At 35.0% G+C, this 17,875-nt stretch overlaps 2 protein-coding genes across 2 annotated transcripts; one reads left to right on the top strand and one right to left on the bottom strand.

Annotated features, from left to right (window-relative positions):
* The first annotated feature begins 3,176 nt into the window (after positions 1-3,176).
* LOC110449799 (carbohydrate sulfotransferase 10-like) lies at positions 3,177-6,035 on the top strand. The gene is made up of 3 exons (XM_021496887.1): positions 3,177-3,369; positions 4,018-4,109; positions 4,774-6,035. Exons 1-3 carry the CDS (start codon positions 3,270-3,272, stop codon positions 5,938-5,940), a joined length of 1,359 nt encoding a protein of 452 aa, XP_021352562.1. The 5' UTR covers positions 3,177-3,269; the 3' UTR covers positions 5,941-6,035.
* A 1,526-nt stretch (positions 6,036-7,561) lies between these two features.
* Positions 7,562-12,968, bottom strand: LOC110449797 (LIM domain-containing protein A-like). The gene is made up of 4 exons (XM_021496886.1): positions 12,892-12,968; positions 11,978-12,020; positions 11,043-11,194; positions 7,562-10,614 (listed from the first exon to the last, which is right to left on the bottom strand). Exons 1-4 carry the CDS (start codon positions 12,947-12,949, stop codon positions 10,295-10,297), a joined length of 573 nt encoding a protein of 190 aa, XP_021352561.1. The 5' UTR covers positions 12,950-12,968; the 3' UTR covers positions 7,562-10,294.
* Between the last annotated feature and the right edge of the window lie 4,907 nt (positions 12,969-17,875).

Genomic DNA, 17,875 nt, shown 5'->3' with positions numbered 1-17,875 from the left:
GTCTGTCTGTCTGTCTGTCTGTCCGTCCACAAATGTTGTTCCTGGCTGATAACTTGTGTATTTATTGACCGATGTACATGAAACTTGGTCAAGATGTTCAGTTCACAAAAATACACATTAGGGTAAAAATTCAAGGTCAAAGGTCAAGGTAATTAGGTTCAAAGGTCAAGGTCAAATTTTACATCTTTTCACTGATGAACATTTTGTTATGACATTATGAAGCAAAGTTGACCAGAATTTAACAAGGAGTCAACTGACCAAAGTTCATGGTCATCAGGTCAGGGGTCAAGGTCAAATTTTGTAGCTTTTCACTGGTATACATTTTGCTATGACATTATTGAGCAAAGTTGTTCGGAATTATACAAAGACACACTGAGGTAAAAAGTCGAGGTCAAAGGTCAAGGGCATTAGATTCAAAGGTCAAGGTCAAATTTTGCACCTTTTCACTGATGAACATTTTTCTATGACATGATGAAGCAAAGTTGATCAGAATTAAACAAGGAGTCAACTGCCCAAAGGTCAAGGTCATTTGGTAAAAGGTCAAGGTTAAATTTTGTATCTTTTCAATGGTGAACATTTCGCTATGACACTTTGGAGCAATGTAGCTCAGAATTAAACAAGGAGTCAATTGACCAAAGAACAAGGTCACTGGGTCAAAGGTGAAGTTTAAATTTTGTACCTTTCCTTAATGAACATTTTGTTATGACATTATGAAGCAATGTTGTTCAGAACTTAACACAGAGTCAACTGACCTTAGGTCCAGGTTACGGGATCCAAAGGGTCAAGGTCAAGTTTTGTATTTTCACTGATGAACATTTTGTTATGAAATTAATAAGCAAAGTTGGTCGGAATTAAAGAATAAGTCAACTGACCAAAGATCAGGGTCACTGGGTTAATGGTCAAGGTCATTTGGGTCCAAAGGTCAAAGACAAGGTGGATCTCTGAATTTGACCCTGGCTCTTGATGGAGGAGGTATATAAGGTGAAATAAAACAAATCAAAGCTAACAAATGAGTATTGCACCGGTATTTGCATTTCTGTTAGCCCAGAAAACTCACATCATAGTACATATAAAATGTATATTTTGCTTCCTTGCGATTCTTTTTGAAGTCAAAATATCAAACGTCAAGCTCAGCTATATGGGCAGATTGCTTCTTGATGATTATGGGGGATATATTGCCACAAGACGGGGTCCTTGCTGACCTGTCAGTGTTTTAGTTTCCTTGTGTGCCGCTGGACGAGCCACCCCAGTCCTCGTACGCTCTGTTAACAGGCCGTCTAGTGTACGATTCGCTTTTTTGAAATTTACCCCGCGAACAATATCAATACTCCGACCTATTCTTGGTTCAAATCTAAATGTAAAAAAAATATTCTTCTTTCGCCTGTGGATTTGGAAAAAGAGCGTCATTTGTGTGATGGTTTAAATGGTTAGATAATTGCTTTATATCAAAATTCGCAATTACTGATTCATTTTACCAGTTCTGTATAACAGAACGTATTACACGGATCGACAAATTCAACAATTTCCAAATCTGATTTTTTAATCCATTGAACTGTTTAATAAAAAAAAGATCCCGGTGTGTTAATATCAAGTGGAGTTTGTGTGTAAAATCAGCTGACCGTTACACGTGACTGGTTGTCATTCATGATGTTTTCATGATGTTTTCATGATCTAATGCATGCTGTTTTGAGTTGGTAGTTTCATGTAGAGAAGAAACAGTGAGAATGTAAATATACTACCGTATACGCAGTCAAAACGAAGGTCAATCCTTAAATGCCCACTGAATAGCATTAACTTAGGGAAGATAGCGTCATAAGTCTATGTGAAAAGGCGATATCTTAGTCTGACGACATAAACCCTGTTGATGACAAGTCTGTGGAATACAGTGTTAATGAGTTTCAATGCCAGACGTTTTATGTAAAAACCCAGTCAAAGAAACATCAAATATCATATATATTTGACCTGCCAGAACCAGCCCTTAGCAAGAAAATAGTATCAGTATTGCGGTATATATTGCGGTATACTTTGTATAAGGATGGCACCAGTAGAGTTGTAAATGAACCACACAAAGTCTCAGAGTGGTGTAGGTACGAAAGCCGATTAGTATTAACGAACACAAACTATCGAGTTATTACGGGTTATGCTTAACTCGTAATTATTAGATAAATAAGGTCGTAATAACGAAATAACATATGTCGTAATAATGAGAAGACGTAACTCGTAATAACGAGATGACCCTAGTTGCAACAACGAGATACACAAAATGTAGCGTAAGTTGTTATCACGCGATAATGTGTGGTACATGTACTGGTCGTCTTTCGTAGGTAGGTGTTCTACCTAACTATTATTAGTATTAGTATAATTGGATAAAATTATTATTTCAGTAGAGTACCTACTGTAGTGCAATGATATATGATACCTTAGTTAAAGGAATTACAAGAAGATAAAATCAATCAATAATATTGATAGAACAGCCATTTGTTTGGCCAAATGAAGGAATATCATTGTTCCAAAAACGATACGATTAGTCCGAACAGTTTCTGACTGGAAAACATTCTCGTGTAATAGTTCTTAATGTTATACTTACCAGTTGTATGATGCAGTATTTTTTTGTTTCTTTTTCTTTTTCATAATGTATCGATTACTGAATTTCTAAGTTGCAATCACATGTGGTGTGTGTTTTACGTTCTTCTTACAAAACAACTCTTAAGCTGGTTTTTTTTAGAGGTTTAACAACTGAAATATAATTATTGATGCAATGATGAACAATCTGTGCTAATTCGTTTTCAACAAAAAACATGTATGCTCAGGCTGGTACAGAAGTGAATACATCGAAATAACACATGTTAGTTAAAACGATCCCCTGACATCGACTTCTGATGACGTCAGCACCTGAACAATGTTTCTGTTGAAAATAGTCACCTTGGATTTTATCTTTCGTATGTAACACATGTGTCCTCCTTTTTAATGTTTAGTCAATTAAATCCAATTGAATACGGCAGCTGTTCCAGTGTTGGTAAATTATATGGCGAAATATTGTAAGCAAACAAATCGTTTTACATTTAGCGTCTCAAAGGATGTTATTTTAACAAAACAAAAAATAAATATTACCAAAATGGGAAAATAAATCGATTTTTATTATTAATAGTATACGCTCACCTTATTTGAGGCGGCCATTGGTGACCAAGTTGAGGGTATAAACAGCTTCTTTACTTGTTTGTGGTGATATACCGCTTTTCGTTAACTTTCGACAGAAGCTTCCATCCAGCATGCTGTTCCGGAGGCTTGTGAACATTTGTTACCGTAAATTGCGATGTGTGGTGACAGTTGTACTGATTCTGATGGTGGCTGCTTGCTACGTCTATTGGGGTAATGTTAACTAATTACGTAGATTTATTCTTCATTAATAGTATGTTATGAAGAAATTTGTAAAAAAAATGCATAAGCTTTAAACTGAATTCCATATGGTTCATTGCAGAGATCATGATTTTATTACGTTCTGGTAGATTTCAAAATACCATAAGGGCATATTGATGCATTTTTAACTATAGAATTCGATTTGTATGATAAATAGTTTGGAAACATTTATCTCAAAAAGTATCCCGGAACCAGTAACAACGTACTAGCATTCATAAATAATGTGAGACATGTAAATATATTGAAAAACGAGATAATATCTTCGCAAATGTGGATCTTTTAGGCAAACAATTGTCTGATTTTTCTAGTATATGTAGCCTTGCCCCTGTTCTAGACGTTCCGTAACTTAAGGGAATGTACTAATGAACCTAACCCGGAATTTGTCCATAGAATATAGCATAGCTAATATAAGGTCAAGAAGAGTTGCATTTTATTGTAACTTAAGATTTATTCTCAATTCCATTTATGCTTTCCCACGAAAACAAAATAAAGTAATTTCCTTAAACTTAAATTATGGCATGTTCGTGAAACTTTGAGCCAGGAAGGTTTTGTCCCACAATTCCCCTGTTTAACTTTGTTGTTTGATGATTGATTCTGCAGATAATTGGTTGACATATTACCGTATCAGAACGTTTCTTCCTGGTGTCAAATGGAGCTGGTATCCTCCTAATACTGTCACATCATCAAAGGTGGTAAGTATAGTACAAGTGTACATGTACAATGCTTAATGTCTGTTCCCTTTATATTGTTACTACAACGAAACGTTTACGTAACCAACACCAGGGCCCCATATGTAATGAAACCGCTCGAAAGCTCAAGAACGGATTTTGTGCTCTAATCAATTTATTTCAAACTTGACAAAATCATGTGACATGGTCCAAAACATCCAGTCTATACGTTTACAATAGTATTCGGCTTCAAATCTCCACAGACAATCTCTATCATCTTACCAATATGTTAATCTTTATTAGTCCATAACCGAGATAAGAATTTGGTCTTGAGACCAGAATCTTGGATTGAGCGTGAGACAGGTCTCCTGAATACGGGCTCTAAATATTTCTTGTCATACATCCATGTAAGCAATAGTCTCTGCCTTTCATAAATTTTGGTGCTGAGCTGCTACACTTCCCGCAGTATATTACATATTATTATAACTATATCAGAGTGAACAAATCATCTCATCTTTCATAATTATTGCCTTTTACTAACAACTGACTTAAATATGTTTCATAAAATATTTTTTATTAAGTTTCACTTAAATTGACAGTGAATGCAAAACCAAGCTTACGAATTATAAGGTATACATTATATATTTATCTATAATAAAATCATATTTATTATTGTATTTTTTACTAGGAAAATATACATTTGTATCATTCCAACGACATCCACGAGAAGAGAAAACAACAGCTTACGTCGGCGTGCAAAACAGTCAATGACCCTCTTTCCTACATGAAAGGCGGCACCGGCTTAAACGTCAAAAGGAACTTCTTACTAGACCAAAACCACCACGTTTTCTTTTGCCGGATAGAAAAAATTGGCTCGAAGTTTATTGTTAAATTTCTTCAGAAACTTGAAGAGGTCACCATGCCAGAGACCATCAAAAAAGAAAAGAGTATCGCAGTAAAGGAATTAATCAAATCTAAACAACTTTCTTTGATATCTGAGTTGCCAAATATCAGCTTTACTGACTTGCACCGTGCTATTATGAAGTCTTTTAAATTCTTGTTTGTCAGAGAGCCTTATGGAAGACTTGTGTCGGGGTACGTGGATAAATTCCTCATGCCAAACTCATTGTTTTGGACAACGTTAGGCAAGTTAGCGTCTAAAATACTTCATAATACTGATGTTAAATGTGGACATAACCTATCGTTCCCAGATTTCATCAGGTTTGTGGTGCATACCGAACACACCGGGGAACACACCAATCGCCATTTTACATCTATGTGTGAACATTGCCGACCATGCGATATCTCGTACGATTTAATTGGTAAAATGGAAACGTTCAGAGATGATTTCTCAGTGTTACTAAACGCTTGGAATAAGATATACAATACTAACGTTACTTTTGATGACTTTGAATCAGAGACAGCTTACGAAAGAGCAATGTTTTATTCCAAGCGACTGTTCGGTATGAAATCTCGAATTGAGAAGTGTGTATCATTCTATGAAGGGATGGAACGGACTTGGATTGGCCTTCAAACACAGGGAATTGTTCCAAAGTATGCCCGATTCCCGTTTACGGAATCCGATGCACCGGGGATGTCTTTAAAACGTTTCCAGGAGTCAATAGGCATAGCCATTAAAACAGTAACTGACAAATCAGCAGTGAAATATCAGAAAACGGAAGCAGTTATAGAAGCATACAGTCTTGTTTCGATTGACGACCTCAACAATATCAGGGAATTGGTCCGACAAGACTGCCAGCTGTTTGGGTACGATGATAGCCCAGGTCATATATTTACCAACAGGACCAAGGGAAGGAAAAACAATGTTCAATATTTCAAAATGTTCAAAACATAACTTATATATAAAATCAATGCCTAGGATTTTTGTGTGTCCTACAACGCGAGGCGACATATAGGTATTACTTTGTCGTCATCATCGGTTGCGTCGTCCGAAACAAGGTTTCCGTGCGATAACCTGAGTTCCCTTGGGTTGATTGAACTCAAACTTGGTACACATATTGCATACCAATTAGCTCGGACGAACGCGCATTTTAAAAGTTTACATGCATTTTTGGTAGAGTAATGCACCTTTTATTGACAAATAAGGGCAATGTGTAGCATAAGCAAGAACCTTTTTTTATTTTTTAATCAATTCCTTTCAAATTTTGTATGGTAATGCTAGAAGCAATAATGTTCAAAACATATTACGGGTTTTGTCTGTCGAGTTTCAACTCTTCGCGTTTTGGCATATCACACTTGACATAACAAGCCAAAACACTTGTCTTACTAAAAGCGCTGAGCAGGCGACATATCCATTCCTGTGGAATTCTTGTTTTATATTGTACAGTGTACTTTTATTCTGTACTTGTGAACGTGTTGTATTCGAGTGTAACATTAAAGGTTCTTTTACAATTTATGTTAAATGGAAATGTAATCCATAAATTAAAATAGAAAACGTATCAGTGGCCTACTTACATAGGGACATTTTGATAAAGATAACGCAATCAGCGTAATATTAAAAAAGGACGTTGCTGATTGCAAACCAGTACCAGAACCACGTCATACGTATTATCTCCATTTACAGGTGAGACATTATATATACGTAAGGCTCAGTATATATCGTTAAAGTAGACTGTTGTGTTGTAGTCCCCTTTTTCCCTCTAGTACTGTCACCAGCTGTTTAGCTGTTATCGGTGGATATTCATTGATTTGTTGTGTGTGTGTTAGTTGTTACGTTGTAATTAAGCTTATGTTGGTCATGTCAGCATCAAACCTATGGGAGATAACGATGATGCTGTCTGTTTCATAGTGTTTACTGTATAGATGTTTAAAAATGATATGCAGTATGATATAAATAAATATCGTCAGAGCTATAAGAGTATGCGTTTATGCTATTAAGCAGCCGTATATACAACATACATAATTAAACAATCATACACATGTATGCATATTTACACACATGACTAAATATCGCTTGGTAAAATATGCGAGAATTAATGTATTTTGGGAGGTCTGATGCGTTTTTTTCCAGTTTAAGATTGACCTGGAACTATAGAAATAAAATCAATTAAAAGAGTGGCTACGCTGAATTACCGTTTTCTTACTATAAAAACAAACTTTATAGTAAAGAAAGTGTTTTTCTTTTTTAAGAAATAATTATTATGCATTGACATCGAGAAATTTTTCATCAATAAAAAAAATAAATATATATATATATATATAATCTTGGAAACTACGTACCGTCTCCGAGAATTCACAGAGAGGTATGGTTTTGTACCACATTTTCTTAAATATCAAGGCAATGTTTATTCCACAAAGAAATATATTTAACGTAATTGATATGTCAAACAATCCAGTTGAGAATCCATATATAGCACGCAGCATACTTTTTAAAAGATAAAAAGGACTCGTAAGATTTTATGATTTATTTTGTCAAAGCAATACGACATTGACAAAAATGGAATGGCATACGTATTTACAATGATGAAAGATGGAAACGAATATACAACATCAACTTATTTAAATACAAGACTACACTTATAATAACGTAGAATATATCAATATATGTCCATCGCCAACACATGGATTTTCAATCTATAGGGATATGTGATATTTCATACCGTTTGGTATCTTGTGTCTTTGCCACAGTTATCACACGAGACAGTGTCCACAGGAGATGGACTTCTCAAGAACCACTTTAAAGTTCTGTCTTACCAAAATGTTATTTACTTGGGCACGGTAACATGGCCCTCCATCCTGTCATATTATTCTAACGACAGACTTATCTGTGGTGTCTAGGGAGACAAATAGAGCTATTTAACGGAGAAAAATAGTGATACATGTAACTAGTGTAGTTATGGAGGTATTTATGTCAGATGTTTCTGGTTTTTGACTTAATACATGTAGCTACGTCCAGGTTAGAAAGTGTGACATCATCATTGAAGTCTGAAATCGCTTCTTCACCGTTAGACAATGCTACCTCGTTTTGTACCCGTAAGAGTGTTCAACATCACGCTTCTCCTCTCACCTTTTCCCCGTTGAACATTTATGATTCACACAACTAACTCATTAGACTGCCTATATAGCAATACTTGGATTGCACATCTATTACCATCACATTAACGGCCAAATGAGCAGGATGGCGTGGTCTACTTACACACACTAAAATAATGAAAAAAAACATATATCGTAATTATATCTTAATACACATTGAGTTGCCGAGGAGACACATAACACAATTATATCTAACACACAATGACTTGCTGTGGAGACATATAACACAATATATCTGACACACAATGACTTGCTGTGGAGACATATAACACAATTATATCTAACACACGATGAATTGCTGAGGAGACATATAACACAATTATATCTAACACACGATGACTTGCTGTGGAGACATATAACACAATTATATCTAACACACAATGACTTGCTGTGGAGACATATAACACAATTATATCTAACACACGATGAATTGCTGATGAGACATATACCACAATTATATCTAACACACATTGAATTGCCGAGGAGACACATAACACAATTATATCTGACACACAATGAATTGCTGTAGAAAAATATAACACAGTTATATCTAAAATACTATGCATTGCTGATGAGACATATAACACAATATATCTGAAATACAATGACTTGCTGTGGAGACATATAACAAAATATATCTTAAATACTATGAATTGCTGAGGAGACATATACCACACGATGAATTCACACGATGAATTGCTGAGGAGACATATAACACAATTATATCTAACACACAATGAATAGCCGATTAGACATATAACACAGTTTATCTAACACACAATGAATTGCTGATGAGACATATAACACAATGTATCTGAAATACAATGACTTGCTGTGGAGACATATAACACAGTTATATCTAACAAACGATGAATTGCTGATGAGACATATACCACAATTATATCTAACACACATTGAATTGCCGAGGGGACACATAACACAATTATATCTGACACACAATGAATTGCTGTAGAAAAATATAACACAGTTATATCTAAAATACTATGCATTGCTGATGAGACATATAACACAATATATCTGAAATACAATGACTTGCTGTGGAGACATATAACAAAATATATCTTAAATACTATGAATTGCTGAGGAGACATATAACACACGATGAATTCACACGATGAATTGCTGATTAGACATATAACACAATTGTATCTAACACACAATGAATTGCTGAGGAGACATATAACACAATTATATCTAACACACAATAAATTGCCGAGGAGACATATACCACAATTATATCTAACACACAATGAATTGCTGAGGAGACATATAACACAGTTATATCTAACACACGATGAATTGCTGATGAGAAATATAACACAGTTATATTTAACACACGATGAATTGCTGAGGAGACATCTACATATGTAGATCTAACACACTACGAATTGCTAAGGAGACATCTACATATGTTTATCTAAGCGGCAAGTGGAAGCATTAATACAGATACAGATTACCAGCAGTCTTGAACTATTGAATAAACAATATGATACATAGACGGGCTTTTTTTCAAAAAAACATCAGAATACAATCTGTTATCATACAATACACATGAGTGCGCCATACTAACTGCATTTTTACGACATATGGCAATCGGTTTATATGATTTTGAAATACACAATTATATTTATTTCTGGAACCATTTGAAGCTGGCACTTCATTTTGAAAATTTCAGATGGCATTCGCATAAACTTTAGATGCCAACTTTAACATTTTGGGGTTAGAATTCATGGAACATTTTAATCGCATACAAGTTATTTAGTTAAAATAAAATATTCGGTTCAAATTGAATGAATTGTGTATGTCGGTTCAATAGATAGAACAACCGTCTTCCAGGACGGTTAATTGGTTTCCATCGTTTGTATTATCACGGACTTAGATCTAATCATAAACATGTATTAACACTGATTGACGTCGTGTCGTGTCATTCATAGTCAATATAAATGCCAGCAGCATTCCGTACTGTTATATACATGTATTGACATGGTCATCCAATGATGAATGTATTATAACCAGTATGATTGTATGCATATGCATAACTACGTAAACATAAATAAATTAATGCACGTATGTTTAATGAAGAACAATCTAATTTTCTTGTTTGAGATCTTAGTCCGGGAAAAAGAAATTAAAAGTCACGAGTTTTCTGGTGGAATGGTTTCAGCGGTATTATCTGACAGAGGCGTCGGAACGCTTTGTTCCGCCTGTGCTTCCTGGTCATGCGCCGTTAATGTAGGATCCATAGACACTTCCGGTGAGTGATACGACACAGAAATTGAAGGAATTTGGACGTGTGGTGTTTTACCATTGGGCTGCACATGAACATGCTTGTCGTGTCCACTGTTTTGACCAATTTGATGACCATTATGGTCATAGTGGACACCACTGCTGTGACCGTGGGGATGGTGGTGCTCGTGATGGTGGGGCATGTGATCCACGTGGTACACACTCTTGTCTGTAGAGAACAAACAGTATTCAAACTCTACATGATGCACATTTTCAATGTAGTGTAGCCTTAGCGGTATTTGTCAGATCTTTAATTCAAAGCAGTACAAATCACTACACACGTGTATGGTAGACACTTATCATTTATAACGGCGTGTCTAGAACAAGTAACAGGGTATTTGTAAGTATTGTCAGATTACTCAAAAATAAATGCATTTAATATGCGGTAGTCAAGCAGCAAAACAATCAAGAAGCTTTTGAATACATTTTTAATCAAAGAAGGATGATTATCATGAATACGATATATTTGTAGGCCTGAGAAAACACGACTGTGCATCAGTTTATTGAAAATTTATTTCGTAAAATATTTCTTTTGTTATGTTATGAACAGTTTAAGGATTTCATACCATTCTTTAACAACCTTTGAGATATACTTACTTAGACCATAGACGTCCCGATCAACAGTTTCCGCAGGATGGATGAGGATATCTTTACTGACCGATTTCTTACACACGCAGCAGACAATGATGACAATGAGGATACAGAGAAAGACCATGCTTCCAATCACAACACTAACCACCCAACCGGCTCTGGAATCAAACAGAAACGACCGACGTGTCAGTTTTGGCTTGGTTTTATTTTGATACGAGTCCTATGAAATATCAAGTTCATTTAAGGGCGTGCCTCCATGAGTGTAATATATGCGTGTATGTGTATGTTTGCCTCTTTGCGATAGCGCAGAGCTGATGGCATCTTTAGAGTACAACAACATTGAAATTCCATGTCGAAGGAACACCCACCAGTTTTCGTGTACTTAAAATTTGCAATGATATTACAGTAAACATTTCTGAATACTTTTTTCAATATTGTTACTTTTCAGAGGAATTGTTTGAAGATGAGCATTATGAATGATTGCTATTGATTTATTTCATTCATTGTAGAGAACATGTAGCGGACACTAAAGAGGGTCCCGCGTGTATGAAGTCAGCCCGATAGTTAAAGCCGTGTCTAAAAATATTTCATCCATGCTTGGATTATAACACTTATTATTAATGTCGGATCAGGCAGAATGCGTTAAATGTTTATCTACCATTATGTACCAACCATTCCTGATATACAATTGAATAAGAATATAGGTGTGGAAGTTCTAAGGGTGCTTGAGATGGAGAGGAGAAAGGACGAATATAGCTATAATAATACAGTATTTGAAATCGACACACACAATCTATTATAAGTCCACATTTCGATTAAAATCAACTGTAGACTAGTTATTTATTTTTATGATCGACAATTTAATGATATTATCATAACTTTTAATTCGATATTATTGTCAAAATAAGTCTGGGTACACATGCGCAATGTACAACACTCACCCTTGATCAGCGGGAGCATCTGGTTCGCGGGCAAGACACAGACCTGGATAAATAGCAATTGACATGTAGGTGGATACCTTATTGTATACCTCTTTGTTTGTATAGCACATCGCACTATAACGACAATTTTCTAACATCGAGAATAATTATCCTCTATGGAAAAACGTTTACAATTATATGAATAACGAATACAACCTTGATCATAATGAACATTCTTTTCGCGCATACAGGCGTTGTTTTTTGAAGAATTAATCAGAACAGTTATAATTGTTTGTCAAAACATTCCTTCCATAACAAACGTTTGCTCGGCAGGGCAGTATCAGGTGATTTTACTTATTAATCAAATGTTATGGTAGTACATGTCGCTCTGATGAAAGGTTTGTTGAAAGTTTATTGTAAATCATTAATGTTTGTGAAGTTGTAAATAAAACAATCTGGAACAATAGGTAATGAAGGAGTACAAAACGTGTTAGTAAACAGACGCAACGTGAAAGTTTCGAGTCATCAAACTGTATGAAATCTGTAAGATTCTGTAGATCAGGTCATTCTTAACTATACCTCATTCCATCGGAAAACGCTCGTCTGCCTTGAGAATATGCCATAAATTTAAAAAATACGGACAATGCTTGAAATGTTTATCATACAATTTCAGAGGTGGTGAATGAGTCTGTTCAAGAGCATTAAAATAAAAAAGGTCTAAGTCTATAGCGTTTTTTCGAAATTCTTTTTAAATGTGTCCTTATTAAACCTTTTGTATACCTTTTATAGGAATATGCACTTGGGTCTTGTTACACATTCATGGACTTTAAAAGCGCGCGGTCACTGCCCTTAGTTAGGGTTATTTATGAACTACTGATTACAATGTTAAATGTTTCAAGATCTCTAGAGAAATAATATTAATTATTTGTACTCACCCGTTACAAGGAAAAGTCCTAATAAAAGATGGAGACAACTTCTAACTCTGAAAATCATGCTGTCAGTCTATGGTCGCTACAGAAGGGTATGACTATCCGTGTTGATAATAGCATACGTGACAGACTGCACATGACACTATTTCACACATGAGGATACGTACGCATACCGAACCAGTATAAAGATTAATACGGAGGGAACAAATGCTGGCATTCTCTACAGGCAATTTGAACGGCCCTAAAACGTCATCAGTAGATTAACCTTTGGATCAAACCACATAAAATAGCGTACAGACAGGATAAACATGTTTTTCCTTTTTTTTAAACATGCTAGAACTACTGAAAGTCAACATCAGTATATTTAACTTTTATGAAGATTGACTACAACGCGATTATATTTTCATTATATCATGATACACTTTAGAAATGAAATATGCTTTAAAATCAGATTTAATATAAAAATAAAAAAATAAAAAATAAAAATCTGTCCTTTAGCGTAAACAATTAGAACTCTAAGTTAACAAAAAAAAATAAAAAAAATAATACCCTACGCAGACACAAAGAAAAGAAAGATATAAATATCATAACTATGTCATCTCGGTGTTCACATGACCTACGACATATTCAGTGTGACTAGGATCGTTGGTGACCTAGTCAGAACTGGTGCCACATGTGGTACAATATAGCTTATTCTCCCGATTGTTTGTTTTGGCATAGTTAAAACTTCGGTCAAAATGACAAACATTAAATAGAGTCAGCGTAAATCAAAATATCTCTGGTAGCACCCCTTAGATACTTAACATGTTTATCAACTGAACGCAAGTTTCTTATGCCTAGAACTTTCTTATATAACGAATAGCGAAACAACGTTGGCAAATAATCTTCCTTGAAGAATGGAATTTTGACAGTTGATTGTTGAGGGTTCACAGATGTTGGGATACTCCGTTCCATATTTAAGAGCATCTACACGTACAATGTACATCGTGTACAAAATAGCAGCAAAAAACAGGTGTAATACAATGAATGTAGGTGAATTTCTATTGGGATGTCCCAACGTCATTATAGAAGGACACAATTGCAACTCGAAGATGATTCGAAAAGACAGCAACAGGAACAAATGATGGCAGCAAGAGACATGAATCCAACATAGGCTTTGATGTCTTTCGAAAATAAAAAAGACATATTGTGAACCTTTATTAAGTCATGATAGTCACTGAAGTGAAATAATTGCGAATCAGCTCAGGATCGATGACGCCAATACATTTCCCGGCCTTATTCAACAGAAGAAAAACCAGGCTGTGTCGGGTGCTGAACAAAATGTTGCGTGTATCCAGGTATCCCAAAGAAATGGAACATGTTAAAGTCCTTTAAGGTCTTTCACACACCGTATGAAAATATACATCGTGACGAAGTTGATTTAACAAGTATTTTAAATAATAATCTCCGTTGTATTCCAAGTGTAAACAGCCAGGGATGTAAAAATCACGGTTTAATAATAGACTATAAAATGAAGAACCTACCCTTAAAGGAGCAGCAGAACCGCAAAAAATGTCTGCGTGTTCAGAGGTTTCAAACAATGTAAAAACACTTTGGAACGCTGTGTCACTTGTCTACTACCGAGTTTAATACAAGAACAATATGGTTTATATGACATGTATCCAACTTCAAATTTTAGATTCACTGCCTTCCGACCTAACTTAAAAAGGACTACTGCACTGTCAAATATGAAATCAGAACGAGGCAACACGATCATGTGACACCCCTTCACGTGCTAACGAAGAGCGCCAAATTGGCATCTGAAGTAAGGAAGCACCTATACAAAACTAGTTAAGTTTGAAAGAAAGCCAGAGAAAGGAAGCATTTAACTGCATGGCATGGTAAGGACTTAGGACGCTTTAGGACTCGACAGTAGTACTTAAGGTCAAATATGGGACATACATGGAAAGTGTTACAAAATATACGTAGAAAACAGCAGAAAGAGGAACAGTGCCTATAAAATCCTTCATTACGTTACAATACTATCATTTGGCAACAAGACATGAGATGGTTTCAAAAAACTTTACTCACACATGCTGAAAACATCCTAACAAGTCGTACCTACCCCAGGGTGTGGTAGCAGGTTGATTAGCATTTGTGCAATGTGGTGTAGCCGATATATTTACAAATGTAAGAAAGAGGTCAAGTATACATACTAACGACCGTATAATGTAATAACAATACAATGTCAAAACATATAGCATAATACAAAATATCAAAATAAGACCTCCATAATGTAACAAACCAAGCAAATAGCTCATTAAACCGTTTGACTGGTCTATTGTTATAGACACGATCACCATTGTGTCCTTGTCAGTCTGTTGTCCTCGAGGCGGCACCCCACTGTACCTTACCATGTAGCGCGTAACTGTGTACTAAATAATGACTCAGTACAATGTATTTAACGTCCCCTAAATGACAAAAGCAGTTGGATGGTCATACCAGGGTGTGTTGTCACAGTTAACCTCGACCTTTAATGCTGTTTATTAAATAGCTCAGTCGTGAAATATTATGATTTTTTTCTGCAAGTATTGTTGCCAGCATTTGATACACTTGAACAACATAAGAAATCTTTTGAAATTAATTGGTTAGTGGAAACATTTCTTATGCTTATATGTCTATTGCGAAAATGACCTAGACAAACAATTGTTCAGACAGGTGCTGTTCACTAAAGTGTATTGAGCCATATGCTAAGGACCTCCCCTACACAGATTTAACCTTTAAACGTATGTATACTGTATTAGCCTTCTCAATTACCAACCATATACAATTATACCAGATGTCTTTCTCTGCTAACATTCAGTATATGGTTTACCAATTGCCCTACTGAACCTATATCCAACATACAAATATGTCTGATGCCCAATTATTGTACAAGCATCAGATCTACGGATTGATTACATTTTTATCAGTAAAAGGCACTGTGGTGAAGATATACGAAGATTTATATCGTCACATGTATGTATTCGTATATAGACGTAAACATATAAGGGAACCTAAGAAAAACAAGACACTTGTTTACATTTTATCTGTTTATTTTTTACACCAAATGTACCTTTACAAATGTTTGTATACAGCGTAACGATAACAATCCATCCACACTCTTGTCACAATATTAGGAAGTGGTCAGTACATCACGTACAAAATACAGTATCAACAATATTTACATACATTGTTTATCATATAATCGGCCTGTTATCCAGTGAATTAGCCCCTGTAATATTTTAACATATGCAACTAGTGTAATATGTATACCCTGGAGCGTTTTTCATTGGCTGTGCCAGTCAGAAATCGATTGTGACGTCATAATATGGACAATGACGTGACGTCATAAATAGTGAATGGCGCAACAAAATGGCTGTCTCCGTTTCATTAAGCTCTCTACATTTTGTCTCTAAACCCTGTCAAAATGTAAGTTTTCTGGGTTATGTGATAAAAAGTATCTTAAATATTTGTTTTCATTTCATATGAGTTTTTATGAAACTCGTCTCGAGGTTTAGATTGTTGCTCGCCAAGGCTCGCAAAAATTAAAAAATCCTAAAACTCGTTTCATAAAATCTCATATGAAATGAAAACTCATTTAAGATGCTATATATACTATATAGGGAAAATAGTTTAAATACCCTCCAAAGCTTTGATAATAGCTCCACATGCTTAGTTCTACATCAATTAATTTTAATAAACAAACATTGTATAAACGTCAAATAATGGATTAAATGCTACTTAACAATTTAAAATCAGGAAATGGAAAGAACAAAAATGACGGACCGACGATACTGCAGAAACCATTATCTCCACCTAAGAAGTTTTGATAAAGAGTCCCAAACATCATCTAGCCAGCACCAATCAATATGAATCTGTTGATTTAACAGTCAAACAGGATATGCAATGCCGTATGAAGTTTTGTCGTAATCATGTGCAAGACCATGAAACACCGCTAACGACTGATGTTTTTGGAAGTATATGCAGGATCAGTGCAAAAGTTAATCTCAATGTTTTAGAAAAATACAAATATATTCCAACAAAAAACTGACGTTATATATTTGATATCGAGACAATGTTTTTTGAGCTGCAGTGCAGTAGATTCACTTGCGACACAAGTATTCTTTGAGGAAGTTGTAATTTAATGTTGTCATCGGTAAGGTTTCAGTAAAAGATGGTAGCATTTCATAAATTCTGTCGTTACAGAGGTTTTATCCACTTGATATTCCGAGTGTTTAGGTAAAGGTTAAACCCCAACACTAAGGCGAAGATTAACGCGTGATCCTTCCGAGAATAATAAAATAAATTAAGTATAAAAAATATGTAATTTTCAAAGTAGTTGTAATACATATTTTACATGAAAACAAATAGTATTCAGCTTTGGCATTTGTGCAAATACATGTCGATTAATACAATAATACTAATACTTACACTATCTATGAAATAAAACAAACCGATTAAAAAAACCTCTTTCTAAAATAAAACTTTGCAATGTAATGTTAATAACACACAAGTTGACATACGATTTACAATCAACTCTCTTATGTACAGAAAGAAAATGAACTTAATCTCAACATGGAATGTATATAGAGGTAAACATATAAGTATGGTATCCTGATTCAACAAAGATTTAATGGTTGGTTTATTACACGTGTTTTATAAGTAAAACCCCGCGGTAGTCCTATACTGTTAAATCAACGCCATTTACATTACCAATGACCACGAGACTCAACATTGTACAAGAATGCCCATACTTACGTAATCAAAAGCATATCGCCTAAGCACTAAAACCTTACATTCGTGGTGAAACTTTCGCCTTTGAAAAGCATGTCTTTGATTAAAACTCACGTCAACATATGAATCTGTACCGCCGTCGTAACCTTAGGAGTAGGAACGTATTGGTAAGTTATGTAGTAGAATCAATTTATTGGTTATACTTAACCATTTATTTACAAGTATGCATTTTTTA

Source organism: Mizuhopecten yessoensis, unplaced genomic scaffold, assembly GCF_002113885.1.
Source record: "Mizuhopecten yessoensis strain PY_sf001 unplaced genomic scaffold, ASM211388v2 scaffold4819, whole genome shotgun sequence".
NCBI classification, from domain to species: Eukaryota; Metazoa; Mollusca; class Bivalvia; order Pectinida; family Pectinidae; genus Mizuhopecten; species Mizuhopecten yessoensis.
The sequence above is the reverse complement of the archived record's forward strand: the minus strand, read 5'-3'. Positions and strand labels throughout refer to the sequence as shown.

Excerpts from the sequence above, each read along its gene's own strand:
- LOC110449799 (XM_021496887.1), top strand. The coding sequence starts at position 3,270 with ATGCTGTTCCGGAGGCTTGTGAACATTTGTTACCGTAAATTGCGATGT. Across the intron at positions 3,370-4,017 it reads TGCTTGCTACGTCTATTGGG|ATAATTGGTTGACATATTAC; the intron begins GTAATGTTAACT and ends TTGATTCTGCAG. Across the intron at positions 4,110-4,773 it reads CTGTCACATCATCAAAGGTG|GAAAATATACATTTGTATCA; the intron begins GTAAGTATAGTA and ends ATTTTTTACTAG.
- LOC110449797 (XM_021496886.1), bottom strand. The coding sequence starts at position 12,949 with ATGATTTTCAGAGTTAGAAGTTGTCTCCATCTTTTATTAGGACTTTTC. Across the intron at positions 12,021-12,891 it reads AGGACTTTTCCTTGTAACGG|GTCTGTGTCTTGCCCGCGAA; the intron begins GTGAGTACAAAT and ends CTATTTATCCAG. Across the intron at positions 10,615-11,042 it reads TCGGGACGTCTATGGTCTAA|ACAAGAGTGTGTACCACGTG; the intron begins GTAAGTATATCT and ends TGTTCTCTACAG.